The 14,397-nt window shown below is 41.1% G+C and overlaps 2 protein-coding genes across 5 annotated transcripts in view; both read right to left on the bottom strand.

Moving 5' to 3' along the window:
- Positions 1–3,750: 3,750 nt before the first annotated feature.
- Positions 3,751–7,793, bottom strand: ywhah (tyrosine 3-monooxygenase/tryptophan 5-monooxygenase activation protein, eta polypeptide). The gene is made up of 2 exons (XM_026942802.3): positions 7,536–7,793; positions 3,751–4,483 (listed from the first exon to the last, which is right to left on the bottom strand). The coding sequence occupies exons 1-2, from the start codon at positions 7,620–7,622 to the stop codon at positions 3,827–3,829; spliced, it is 744 nt and encodes a 247-aa protein (XP_026798603.1). The 5' UTR covers positions 7,623–7,793; the 3' UTR covers positions 3,751–3,826.
- Positions 7,794–9,608: 1,815 nt separating this feature from the next.
- The window catches only part of depdc5 (DEP domain containing 5, GATOR1 subcomplex subunit), a 33,314-nt gene continuing 28,525 nt past the window's right edge, over positions 9,609–14,397 (bottom strand). For all 4 annotated transcript variants that reach the window (XM_026942639.3, XM_053241399.1, XM_053241398.1 and 1 more), the window contains 7 exons: positions 14,109–14,214; positions 13,593–13,811; positions 12,878–13,047; positions 12,300–12,471; positions 11,770–11,830; positions 11,605–11,687; positions 9,609–10,630 (listed from right to left, as the gene is read on the bottom strand). In XM_026942639.3, coding sequence (XP_026798440.3) covers positions 10,332–10,630; positions 11,605–11,687; positions 11,770–11,830; positions 12,300–12,471; positions 12,878–13,047; positions 13,593–13,811; positions 14,109–14,214 — 1,110 coding nt within the window. In that variant the 3' untranslated portion in view covers positions 9,609–10,331. The remainder of the gene's footprint in view (positions 10,631–11,604; positions 11,688–11,769; positions 11,831–12,299; positions 12,472–12,877; positions 13,048–13,592; positions 13,812–14,108; positions 14,215–14,397) is intronic.

The raw sequence follows: 14,397 nt of genomic DNA, 5'->3' as shown, positions 1-14,397 counted from the left end.
TGCTACTGTAACGAGATAATCAATATTATTCACTTCACCTGTCAGTGGTCATAATGTTATGGCTGATCGGTGTATATACAAGTATTTAAGTTTTAGATCAATCAACATACAGACATATTCACCTATTAAATCTTTACCACTGACTATACAGTTCACTGTTCTGAGGAGAAGAATATATATCACTCACCATATTGAGCCGGCTAACTTGATGCTAACAAAAGACGAACATGGAGGTGTCCATGTTGGGTTTTTTCCCACTTTATAGCTTGAAAGCATGGAGGTTGAAAATGATGTCATTCCGAGTACTGACTTTCCACTTCCAGCATTAAACTCAGATGAAAATGCATATAGTTAATATTCAACTTGACATTACATAGCAAACTCCTGTTGTTTGAACATTTACGGTGCTAAATTAACCCTTGTAGTGTCATTGTATAATCAGTAGGGATAAATTAACTCTTCCTCCATTGTATCAAAGCCAAAAATAAATAATTAAAAATGTACACACTTCCCCACTGTTGTGATCAATGTAGTCAGTCACCCAGGACAGTCTTTTGTGTGTGTCTGTGTGTGTGTAGTCTGCCTCATTTATTATGCACTGGAGCAGTGAGGCTAATATCCAGCACCAAACTGTGAGCCAGAAATCATCCAGTAGCAGAAACCACATCAGCACATATGTCTGACATACTGAACTGTGTGGACAATGCCAAACTGGTAGAGTGGACAATGCTCAACTTTTAGTGTGGACAATGCCAAAATGGTAGAGTGGACAATGTCAAAGTGATAGTGTGGACAATGCCAAAATGGTAGAGTGGACAATGCTAAACTATTAGTGTGGACAATGTCAAACTGGTAGAGTAGACAATGCCAAACTGGTAGTGTGGACATTGCTAAACTAATAGGGCTAAACCAAGTGTGGCTGGACTTTAGATTTTTTTTTTTTATACTGCGTGTGAAAAAGAGTAAGAGATAGACAGGAAGAGAGAGAGAGAGAGAGTGGCAGGCCAACAGAGAGAAAGTGAGAATGATGAGAAGAGAGAGAGACAAAGAGAGCCAGCCAGACAGAGGAAGACAGAAAAATAGACACAGAGACAAAGGGGAACAAAGGGAGGAAGAGAGAGAGATAGTCACTGAGAGACAGCAGAAGAAAGACAGAGACAAAATGGGAAGAGAGAGACAGAGAGAAAAAGAGAGAAAGAAACAGAAAGAAAGAGAGAGACAGAAGAAGAGAGTGACAGACAGAGGGAGAGAGAAAAACAGGAGAACGTTTAACCAGACCAAGCCAACTGGACTCTATAATGAAGCAGTACACATTCACCTCGAGTTCCTGTGGTAATGAATGTCTTTAATGGTGTTCTGTCTCTCTCTCTCTCTCTCTCTCTCTCTCACACACACACACACACACACACACCGACCGACAAGCAGTGACAGATGATGAAATCACACAACTTGGCTTGACTGCACAGCGCCACAGACGGAACACACACACATACACACGCGCACACACACACACACACTCAATTCAGTGTTAATGAAGAGGCTCTACAGAGAGCGAGTCCTTGAGAGAGAACACACTGTCACTCAGAGAGCAGGATGCTAATCACCAGCGAGTGAAGAGGAGAGACGTGGTGGACGTCATGATCTAATTTTCCATCCAAAAGTTTCGCAAATGTTAAGCAAATTTCCAAAAAGCTACAATATATCACTTTTTAATTTAAAAAAATGTAGGAGGAAGAGATTTGTTTGAAAGATGTATTTACATACAATTTAGTAGTATTCTAATTCATCTTTGCTAGCTAGCTATATTGATTACCCATTTTACACACAGTAAGTTGGTTTTCTTTAAGGTTGGCTAGCTTGGTAACAAAATTGGCTTTAAGGTTGGCTAGCTTGCTAACAAACTTGGCTTTAAGGTTGGCTAGCTTGCTAACAAACTTGGCTTTAAGGTTGGCTAGCTTGCTAATAAACTTGGCTTTGACTTTACACAATTGTTATCCAAATTCTAAATTACACAATTAATAGCTAAGCTAATCTTAGCTAGCTTGCTATCAAGCCTAGCTTCTAACATAATGTACACATTTAATAGTTAACCCAACGCTTTCAAACTTTGCTACTGGTATAATTTTCACAATTTATAGTTATTCAATTCAATTTGGCTATTTGTTTAAGTTACACAATTAATAGTTAACCATTCTTAGCTAGCTTTCTAGCAAAATACAGGTATAATTCACACAATTTATAGTTAAATACTAGCCTGCCTATTTATCCCAATGCTAGCTTTCTTTGCTATTGGCTTAAATTCCAAAAAAAAAAAAAAAAAAGAAAAAAAGAAAAAAAAAAAACCAGTTAACCCAGTGGTAGCTTGCTTGCTATCAAACTTGGCTTTTAGTTTTATTAAACAACTATGGATAATCAGTACTTGATATCTTCCCAGCACTCTAGGCTTTGGTTTAAATTACACAATTAATATTTAACCCGATGCTAGCTGGCTTGCTAGTAAAACAGGTTACTGGTCTAATTATTAGCTAACCCAATGCTAGTTAACTTGGCTACTGATATTAATTACACAATAACAATAGAATTAACATATGCTAACTTGTTAGCAGACTTGGTTGGCTGTTAATGTCAAATACTGCTGGAGAGGAAAGCTAACTAGCTAGAGTCTGTAAATTAGTATCCACTAATTTGGCATGCTAATATGATCTGACAAAGTAGGCAAGTAAATGGTGCTCAGTGAATGATAACAAGCTAATTATGCCCTCAGATGTGTTTAAAGCTAATTAGCTAGCCAGTTAGTATCAAAATAGTGCAATATATATTGGCTATTGGCTGTTGCCTGGTGAGGATTGGAGAGTTGGTGTTAGCTAATGCTAGTTCACATCTAGATACCCAGCAACTTGTGTGTTGTGATAAAAATGTGGGAAAGACAATCACGTTAACCTGTGGAAAATAGAAGATGTTAGAGTAAATCTGAATATTGTGTGAAGCTGTGACAATAATCATCAGGTGCTAACAGCTAGCTAACATTAGCTAATTTATGCAGCATTAGCAGGATGGATAAAAGAAAGATTCTGGCTAAGCGATAAGCTAAAACCACCAAGCCAATAATAAATAAATTAGAATGTCTCATTATGTAAGAAACATTAAAATTTCCTGCTCTGTCAAATGGTAAAAGCTTACAAAATTGCTAGCTTAATTAGCTAGCTAAGACACTATCTACTTTAGCTTAGCTATAACATTAGCTCACTTGTTCAGTCTAAATTAATTCAGTTTAGTTCAACACCTCTACTACATAACTAACATTACCCAAAACAACAAGTTAGATCATTCTAGCTATGTTAGCTAGCAGTGTTACAGCTAAAGCTTAGCTAATGTTAGCTAACACGTAAAGCAGCTAATGTTAACGTTAGATTAAAGTTTCTATGTCAGATAAACGTCCTGTGTGGCATTTCATAGAGGCTATGCTCCTACAAAATTCGATTTCCACCAACGAAATTGGCCAACATAAAATGACCGCTAAGGTTAGCCGGCATAAAGAGTTAAAGCTATCTACTACTGCACATGTTGTCTTGGTGTTGTGATGATGTTATAAATACTCTGTACCCGTTGGCTAAATCACTTTAAGACGTGAGAACCAAAACAGTACCATGTATAATGAAAACGATGCACTCATTTACATAAAATTTGCGTACATTTGCATAAAACCAATGGATGGAAATGACACTACAGAAATAGAAGAGAAGAGGAAAAGACAGGAGAAGACATTTATTAAGAGGAAATCGAAGTCGACTACAGCTAGCTAGAGCGCCAACAGAGAGAGGACGGCTCAGTTGTTAGCGTCCCCTCCTTCACTGTCCTGCTGGTCGCTGGTCCACAGGGTCAGGTTGTCCCTGAGCAGCTGCATGATGAGCGTGGAGTCCTTGTACGAGTCCTCGTTCAGATTGTCCAGGTGTCCGATGGCCTCGTCGAACGCCTCCTTGGCCAGCTGGCACGCCTGCTCGGGTGCGTTCTGGATCTCGTAGTAGAAGACGGAGAAGTTGAGGGCCAGGCCGAGGCGGATGGGGTGCGTGGGCGCCATGTTCTTGGCGATGTCGAACGCCTCCTTGTAGGCGGCCTCGGAGGCGCTGACGGCAGTGGCGCGCTTCTCTCCGGTGCCCACCTCGGCCAGGTAGCGCTGATAGTCGCCCTTCATCTTCAGGTAGAAGACTTTGCTCTCCAGTTGGCTGTCGTCGCAGCTCTTGATGAGGTAGCTGTCGAGCAGCGAGAGAACATCCTGGCACACACCCTCCAGCTCCTTCTCGATGGTCTCGCGGTAGGCGCGCACCAGCTCCAGCTTCTTCTCTCCACCATCCTGTGCTGCAGTCTTCTGCTCGATGCTGGAGGTGACGCGCCACGACGAGCGACGAGCCCCTACCACGTTCTTATACGCCACTGACAGCAGGTTGCGGTCCTCGTTTGACAGCGGCTCATTCAACTCCGTCACCTGAGGGGAGGAAACAAAGAGGAAGGGGGGAAGAAGGAGGGGCTGAATTTGAGACGTGGCCCATAAATAATCTCTGTTGTGTAAACCTTTCAGCAGTCATGTTTATGCTTTCTGTCTGTATCTAACCATCTGTTTTGTCTATCTATCTATCTATATGCCTGTCTGTCCTTCTATCTTTCTCTTCATCCATCTTTATATCTCCTTTTCTGTTTATCTGGTTTGTCTAGTTATATATCTTTTTCCATCTATGTATTTATTTGTCTGCCTGACTACCTATCAATCTATCCTCATCCTTTTGTCAGTCTATCACCCCGCATTCACACGAGCAAGCGATTAGGTATGACTCGGTAAAGCGACAAATCCAAATGACTGCCTTGAATGTTTCCTTGGACCAATCCTATGCCGCATGTGGTCTGAAGTTCCTTCAGTTCCCCACTAGGGGTGTTACGGTTTGATACGATTTTTCACAGTATGAACCTAATATTTGACTCTAATTTTCTCCCTAATTTCTCGCCAAAAGAAAATTTTTTTTGTTTCCCAAAAGAAATTCCCCTAATTGTTCTTCTTATTTTTGAGAACGTCTTTTCTGTGAAATCACATACTTACACCGTCAGTATTTATCACAAGTAGCTCTGAGGAAAGGCTGTGTGAATATATCTAGCTAGCATAGCAGTGTGCAGTGCTGCTTAGCAAAAAAAAAATAGATAGTAGTTTAGTTTACTTAGCGAAATCCAACCTATATGTTAGGGATGAGAACCACTGCAGTATGGAACCGGAGTTATTTAAAAAAAAAAAAAAAAAAAATCAGTATTTTTATAAAATTTATTAGCGTGGTAACTCTCCGATCATACACCATGACCAGCCATGACATCATAACAACCCTATTCCCCACTCACAACTTTAGCTCGTACCTGCAATTAGTTCCGTGTTACTGTCTGACGCACAAAAACCGAAGAACAACGCATAACCACAGAATCATCGTATCCTCTCAATAAATGTGTATAAAGACAATTACAAAAAAAGGCGCCTCTGGTGAGTGTACGTACGTGTTTTGTTAATCCACCAAAGATGCTAGTATGAAATCGAGCACATAACATGTAAATCACACAACTGATTTTCACACTGATTAGTGCAATATTTAATTTGTACTTAGCTAGCTACATACAGCTACTACCGATTCTCATTGGAAACGCTGGACAGGCCACGCCCACAAGCAGAAAGAGTAGCAATCTCTACACGAGACAATCTACAAGCGAAATGAACGACTTGTCGCTTGCTAATGTGAACGTAGGGTCAAGCTGTCCCCCTATCCATCTATCAATCTGTCTATCTATATTTGTTTTTATTGTAAATCTACTTATTCAAGAATCTGTTTGTCTAATTTTCACTCTGTCAACCCATCCTGTTTTTTTTTTGTCTACATCGCAAATCTGTTACTCTGACCATATTCCAGGTCTTACCTTATAACCTTTGACCCTGTACCCTGATATTTTTCACTTATCCTAGTGAGGCAGTGTAAAGAAGTGAGTTAATGTATGGTTTAAACATATGGGTTGCCAGACTTGTTTTATAAAATCACACTCGGCTGGGAGAAACTGTAATTATGTAATTATGTATCCTATAATTCTATATTACATAAACAACATAACTTGTACTCTGGCATAACATAAGTTTATGTCAAGGTAAAGGAAAGAAGCGCTTGTTGTGTGCCAATTATAAAATTTATACCTGACACGAGACATTTCTGACACAATATCACTTCTGTTCCCACATTAAAATCATCACTACCCCTGCGTTCCACTCAGGATGAGGTTCACTATTCATGCAGCATTTTAATCAGGAGATAACGTTTTTTAAAACGTAAATCTCCTTATTTCAGACAAATCATGTTTAATCACCAGCGCAGTCCCGTTAGTCTCCTTAGTGAACAAGAGATCAGTGAATGTGTCAAGGTTCCTTTCTGGTTCAAATGCAGCATAAAAAATATTTTTAAGCATCATGGAAGACATGAAATTGATTAGAAATTGAAATTATGTACACACACATTATATATATATATATATATGATGTGTGTGTATGTATGTATGCATGCATATATACACACGCCTATATCTTGATCCTGATTTAATGATTGCCCCGACCTTGCATCCAATGTCAAGGGAGAGACTGCACACTTGGTGCATCAGGATGAGATGAAGGGGAAAAAAAAAAAGAAATATGAGAAATTTAAATTTTTTTAAGAAAGGCAGTTTCACGCCCTCAGAAAAATTCTGTATATTTTAAAATCGGACTTTAAGACAGACGTGTCATTGCAGATTGCATCATAGGATTTGAGCATCCTTTTGTGCACGGACACCAATTGGTTCGTATGATGCTGCGGCTGATGGACAGATGCTTACACGTCTCATCATCTCACAACTGATCAAGAAGCCATGACAGCCATCTTTATTATTAGAAAATAAAGTGTAAAAGAAAAAAAAAAGAGAGAGATTTAAGAATGTATTGCTATTGTCATGGATATATAATTTGCAGCACTGCTTAAACAGTGACACCTTAAATGTAAAATTTAAAAAACAGCATTTATGCAAAAACAGAACAGAAAAAGAATAGATAATATATTTTAATATATTTTATTTATAACCGTTTTTTTATATAGATATACTTGCCATCACAAAGAGATGCTCCAGCAGTGACAAAAGACAAGGTTGCCAGATTGATTAAATATCTTTCTTTTTATTTTTACATTTCACACTGAGGAGATATAGCAATGTTGATACCTTGCTAGAAATGTGATAGAATCTATATAAAATATTAATTTGTACTATTTAGGTTTAAGTTTAGACCATATGATTATGATGTAATTAGAAGTATGAATTAGACGAATCTGGCAACCCGGGATAAAGACTCAGCAGCAGCAGGGAATGTGTGTTGCTGCATTGCACTGCATTGCACTGCATGATGGTGTCAGATTTGATGCATGCATGCATGAGGATTGTACTGCAATGCTAAAAAACATTTTTTTTAAATATCCCACGATTACAGAGTCACTCACCAGCTTCATGGCGGCGGCCATGTCATCATAGCGCTCCGCCTGTTCGGCCAGCCGAGCCCTCTGGATGAGCTGCTCCCTGTCTGCCATCTTTCAGCGCTTCTGTTTTTTAAACACTGGTCAACTAAAGCCTCGCTTTTTGTCCCTCCTGAGCCCTCTTTTCTATTCTCTTATCCTCTCTTTCTCTTCCTCTCTCTCTCTGTCGCAGCGTCCTGCTGTCAATCCTGCTCACACAAGGGCTGGGAAAAGGGGCGGGGCGTCAGTTCGGTCTATTTCATGGGTGACGTCACGTTCTAAAAATAGCCAAAACGGAGGTGCAGGAGTGCGCATGCGCAGTGCTGCTGCAGTTGCAGCGTTCAGGAGACTTTGCTGTAGTAAAATGATGCTGTTCTGAAAGCAGTGTGTGCGTGTGTGTGTTTTTCCCACACATCCTTACACTATATGGCCAAAAAAATTGTCTGTGCTTTTCTTATATAACCTCCCCAACAGAGTTTTTTAGTCACTTTTTTAGTCTGATAGTGTTCTTAGTCCATGACCTAGTGAACCAGTATCAGGATGTATTTACTGACAGAGCCTTCGAAGCGTTTCTGTAAGTCGCTCTGGATAAGGGCATCTGCCAAATGCCGTAAATATAAATGTAAATGTAAAGTATGTGGACCCCTAACCATCACCTTCCAGCATGACAATGCCCCTGTGCACAAAGCGAGCTCCATGAAGACGTGTGTGAAGGTTGGAGTGGAAGAACTCGAGTGTCCTGCACAGAGCCCTGACCTCAACCCCACTGAACACCTTTGGGATGAACTGGAACACCGACTGCACCCCAGACCTCCTCACGCAACATCAGTGCCTGATCTCACTAATGCTCTTTGGGCTGAATGATCACAAATCCCCACAGTCACGCTCCAACATCTAGTGGAAAGCTTCCCAGAAGAGTGGAGCTTATTATAACAGCAAAGGGGGAATAAATCTGGAATGGGATGTTCAACAAACACACATGGGCACTGTGATGGACATTTGGCCATACAGTGTACCTTATAGGTGTACTTTGCAGGACCATAATTCATTCTTCAGGAAGTGCTTTATTCTAGTCAGGAGCCTATTCCAGGAACACTGGAAGCAAGGCAAGAGAATTCACTCCATATGAGACGCCAGGACACCTCCACACACACAGTCACACCTAGGGGCTATTCACGATAGCCAATCCACCTTCCTGTGTGTTTTTGGCAGGTGGAAGGAAACCGGAGAACCCTGAGGAAACCCACGTGAACATTTGTAGAATATGCAAAAACTCCAAACAGACAGTAAACCGAGCTCGGGATTGAACCAGGGACCCTGGAGCAGTGAGGCGACAATGACCAAATATTATTTGGGCGGTGTACATTCTTAGCACAGAGTGTGTGGTGCTGGTATGAGTGGATCAGGTATGGCAGGTTTTTTTTTTTTTTTTTTTTAAACAACTGGTGTTAAACAGTCTAAAACCTCCATGCAACAGCAGTGCTGTGGTGAGAAGGTTCCTGACACATGTGAAGGACAACCTTTAGGCCCACACGTATACATAAATTTTTTTTGGAAATACTAGTAGTAAAAAAAAAATTCTAAAAAAATCCCGTCCACACAAAAAAAGTCTCGTAAAAAAAAACTCCTTTTGACATGAGCACGCCATCCCAGTGATTTGTGCATCATCAATTGTTATGTCAAATGCCGCAAGAATACCATTAAGAGCATGAATAGTCAGCCTTAGAGAAGGCGAAATACAGGAAAAGACCAACATGGAACAAATACGAGGATTTCTAAGTGTAGACTGACCATGAGGTGGGAATATTGCTTAAATTACACTTTAATCTTATCTAAAGATCTCCGTTCACTGTGTGGTTTTAGCGCCAGTGCAGTGGATTCAGGAGCAGTAGTTTTTTTTTTTTGGAAAATGTAAAATTTTTTCGTCCACACACAAACAGTGTAAACTGAGTATAATTAAAATTTCTCCATCCTTGAGAGCATTTTTTTTTTTTCCTAGAAGGTTAATTTTCAGTGACCCAAATTTTTTTTTATTAAAATAAGAAGACATTAGATTCCAGGTGACAGTTATAGGCATAACTTTAATAATGGTGAGTTGTGATTTCTACCATGGTAAGAAAAGTAGGAAATCACGGACCCTTGAGGAGGTCCATGGAACCATGAACCATGGAATTTACTTGCACTGTGTTTTTGTCTCTAAACAAAATGTGTTTCTCTCTGATGGGGGAAAAAAAAAAAAAAAAAAAAAAACTGACAGCAGCACTTTGTGAAACAGGCTACATTCGAACCGTACTGCACTCTTTCTATACAAAGAAATAAAATATTCAGTGGCTGTTGAGGAAATGAATATGAACATAGCCTTAGGATCCAAGAACTACATCTTGTGTTTCCTTTTAAATCTAATTTAAAATCACATTTTTTAATGAAATGCATGTTTTCCTCTTCAGTGTAATGTGTTTTAGGTTAGTCTTCTATAAATTACCCCTCTAAGAGGCGGCCTGATCCACCCCAGGGGATCACAGTGCACCATCAGCATTGTGCTTCTTCCTTCCCGAGGCAATGCAGCTACTTCTGCTGACACTGAAAACTCCAAACATGTTGACTTAGTCCTTTATTTCCTCTCCTCACTCAGCCATTACATTAAAGCACCAATCAGGACTTACCTGCTGACTGCGGTTAAATCTGACTGGGCCAAATTAATTCCTGTTAGCTGTAAACTGTTTATAAGTATGACAATACAGGTTAATCCCAGTCTGTGTTCTAACCCTCCGGAGAGTGTGTCTCTCAGGGGGCGCTGGAGTTCATTTTCTCCTCACAGTTCTCCCAGAAGCTCACGAGCCGGTTGTCCTTGTTGGCGCAGAAGTCGGTGAAGTCTCGCAGGAGACGATCGGCGAGCTTTTCGTCTCCCAGGACGCTGGTGCGCCACGCTTTGGTCAGCATGGTGTTGTAAGCCCAGTGGTAGCCAACATGCTCTTCAGGGCCAAACAGACTCTGACTGGCCGAGGAGGCGGAGTTACGGCGGCGCCGCTGCTGACCACTCGAGTACTTCCTCTTCGAGTAGGGCAACTGCATGAACACTGTGCCTGGACAAAAAGGAAGAGGTTATACATAAAATATAAAATACAGTGTGAGAGACCAGACAGGAAAGTAAGAGGCTCTCTGATTGCGTTTAAAGGAGTTTTACAGGAAGAAGTTGGCACTGTAGACCCAGTTTCCCATTCCCATGTACTCGATAACAAATCCATTAGCAAGCCCACCGAAACAGTAAAAGCGCCAATGTGCTGTTCAGTCGCATGTTTTGTTTGCGCAGAAATCTGACTGGCTAAACAGAAGTAGTTAACATGATGTGATTACATATAATGAGCTCGTTAGCTAGTTGAGAAGCATAATTCATACTAGTTATTTTGCCAAGTAAAGGCCAGTTTATACTCGACGCAGGACCTTATGTGTGTGTGTAGAAGCAGCAGCAACATTGTTCACATACTCGCTTGCGTATCTCATGTCCATCCAGAGGATTAAAAGTAACGTCCACTAGGTGGCACATCAGACCCTAAACATCCCCGTCCATCTGGATTCGACGTAGAACCTTAACGTTTAGCGATTTCATGCAAAGCGACACTCACAAGCTTTGTCTCTCTTTAAAACTTTCTGCCTTCAGCGTGATTGGGTCATGATTACTTCACCATACATTCCAAAGCATTTACTAATCTAGAAGATCCAGAAGATCTCTCCTAGAACTAAAAACCGGTTCGTGTTAGTACGCATGTGTGCGATTTGAGACTCGACGTCAGTTTGGTTATTAAGTTCTGGACGCAGTGTCACATGGTGCTACACTGACCCTACTGTTTGCGTTGGTAAATTTCTCACGTTGATTTCTGACGTGCACAAGCAACGCTCCACACAACTGCAGCATACGCGTGGCGGCAAACTTTTAAACTTTTTTTTTTTCCACTGTTAATATTTTAACTTTTTTTTTTTTTTTTTTACGCATTACACACTAAAGTAAATTAAAACATGTTGAGCTTTATTTTAAACTTAAACATAAAAGGTATTTTACCTGTGACGTGGATGTACTGCGGCTTGTTTTCAGCAGGGAAGCTAAAAGCCGAGGCAGAAACTTTATCCTGAACAAAGCCAAACCTAATAAACAGAGAAGGCCGAAGTCATTTCACTGCTACAGAATATAAATCATCTCAGCACTTTAAACACTTCTTCAGTTTACCTGTAAAGAATGGCTTCCTGGAAGAGCTGCATCCGGTCCCAGTACGTCTCTGGTTCGAACCCTGACCGAGACAGTGCGATATCCGGATCATCAAATCATCTCACACATCAAGGCCAAAACATGTTACAATTGAGTGCAAAAGTTTGTACACCCCATGCCACTTACATGGATCCTGTTCGCTATTGCAGTATACAATACGTATATAATCAGCTTCATGACATAACAGCATAAGAGCATAATTCCCGAGTCTGTATCCAACCTCTATGCTGATGAAGAAAGTGATTCGGCTTTAAGAAGAAGCTACGACTTTTTTTTTTTTTTTTTTAGCTCTGTGATTTTTTACTTCTTGTGCATTTTAATAAATAACAGGGTCTTGGAAATTACAGCTTGGCCTATTTTAAGGTAAGCGTGTGATGACGTAATCCGGTAGCTAAAATTTTCCTTTACCTTCAAAGCTCCACTGCAAAACTCCAGACAAAACTACACAATTACATTTTGGATAACTTGTGTACGTTTGTTTTTGCTCTCACCGTCGAACAGGTTGTCATTTGCGTCTTCGAGCAGGCACTGGATGTTGAGGGGGATGAAGAGCTGAGCGCGCAGCGGGTCTCCGTACAGATAAGAGGGCAAAGCGAACGGCACCTCTAGCACCGGTACCAGAAGGAAACCGCATGACGCCGCCTTCCTGTGCCAGCCTTGCACCTGACAGGACACCATCACACACATTTTATAGCCCTCAAACACACACACACTCATAATCCTGAACTCACTTTAGAAAGGAGACAAATCACTGATGTCTCGTGTGGGTGTAGGCTGCCGTTTTTTCATGTTCTGCTCAGAAAATGTTTGGGCAACTGCCTAATTTTCAAAATTAGCATCTTACTTTGTGTCATTTTATTTAGGATATATTTTTATATGTTTTTAGAAGACACTTTGATGTGTAAACGTAATGTAAAATATTAAAAATGTTCATATGATACTGAACTGGAGAGTCATATTAAGAGTCGGAAAAGAAGACAGAAATGTGATGAAACAAACTAAAACACCAGCTAACGTCATTCATCTGAGATCTGTGAATTGTATTTGTACTTTGGATGTGATCACTGACCATCTCGAAGAGCACCGCCGCCGTCACGGCCATCCAGTGCAGCTTGATCTCGAAGGCCGTGTTGGGCGCAAAGCTGCCATGGTAATAGCAGCTACACCATTCGGTACGATCGCTCCGGTTGTTCACGTCCACGTCCAGGGTGACCGTCTTCTGCTCCGGTACTGTAGCAGCTGAGAGAGAGAGAGAGAGAGAGAGAGAGGAAAAGATAGAGTGTGAGAGAGAGAGTGGAAGAGACGGGGGGGGGAACGACAGAGAAAGAGAGCGAGAGAGTGAAAGATGGAAAGAGAGAGAGAGACGGGAAGGTGGCAAGAGAGAGAGAGAGAGAGAGAGAGAGAGAGAGAGAGAGAAAGATGGATACAGAGAGAGGCCAAGAGAAAAAGAGAGAGAGAGAGGCTCGCAGAGAGAAAGAGAGACAGAATGGGGTGAGAGAAGGAGGCAAAGAGACAGAGAGAAAAAAGGGAATATGAGAGAGAGAGAGAGAGAGAGAGAGGGAGAGAGATGGACATATTATTATATGGATGACAAAAACATGAAACTGATAAAATGAATGTTCCAAAAACAAGAAACACAGCCATGCTAGTCAGCTAATAGAGTTAGCTAGCTAACAGGCTTAACTATTTAAGAATAAGAATTAAAGTGGCCGTGTCATGCTGCCAATACGTAGCCAAGAGACATATCCAGCAGTGGGCGGGGCCATGTGTGAGGTAATGTGTACCTAGCAGGGCGGCGGCTTGGCTGCGTCCCCCGAAGCTGCGGCTGAAAGAGCTGTGTCGGCTGGCGTACGAGGCGGGTCGGCTTGGCAGCCACGGCAGCAGGAAGGCGGGAAGATCACACGAGCGACGCTCCTCCAGCGCCAACGCCACCTCGAACCACTTCCTCTGGAACAGCGCAAAGTCGTCGAGCGCCGCCGCAGAGCTAGCACTGCTGCACGGAGCTGCGGGATCAGGACAGGTGTTACTAACATCAGTTTGTTTATGTTTATATTATAACTGAATCTTATAAAATAGCAAATAGCACTTATTTTATTCAACCCACATTTCTCATCTCTGACTAATTTTGTCTCTTTTTCTTCACACACTGTAGCCTGTAAATAATAACTAATAACTAATAATGATTTTACATGTAATTAATGCTTCGTATGTATAATTTTGGGACATCTGTGGTAGAAAACTGCTGCTGTGATTTGATAACATGGAGCGTTTTTGTCATATGAGCCTGAAGTGACTCTCACCCTTCTCATTCTCCTTGTCCACGATTCTGTAGAAGTAGAAGCCGTAGACGAAAGTGCGCATGGCCTCGCCAGACGCGTGAGCGATCAGACCTTCTTCTAGCATTTTCTACAGAAACACCACAAACACAAACACAGAGAGAGTAGTTCGCTGCTTTCACTCTTAGTTCCTGTTATCACTTAAGCGATTAAAAAACACTTAACTTGTTTCATGGACATTCCACAATATTAAATGTAACTATAAACGGATAAATAGCATAATGTGTCGTTCTATAATATACAACTTACAGTA

Source organism: Pangasianodon hypophthalmus, chromosome 17 (genome assembly GCF_027358585.1).
Source record: "Pangasianodon hypophthalmus isolate fPanHyp1 chromosome 17, fPanHyp1.pri, whole genome shotgun sequence".
In the NCBI taxonomy this organism is placed as follows: domain Eukaryota; kingdom Metazoa; phylum Chordata; class Actinopteri; order Siluriformes; family Pangasiidae; genus Pangasianodon; species Pangasianodon hypophthalmus.
The sequence above is the reverse complement of the archived record's forward strand: the minus strand, read 5'-3'. Positions and strand labels throughout refer to the sequence as shown.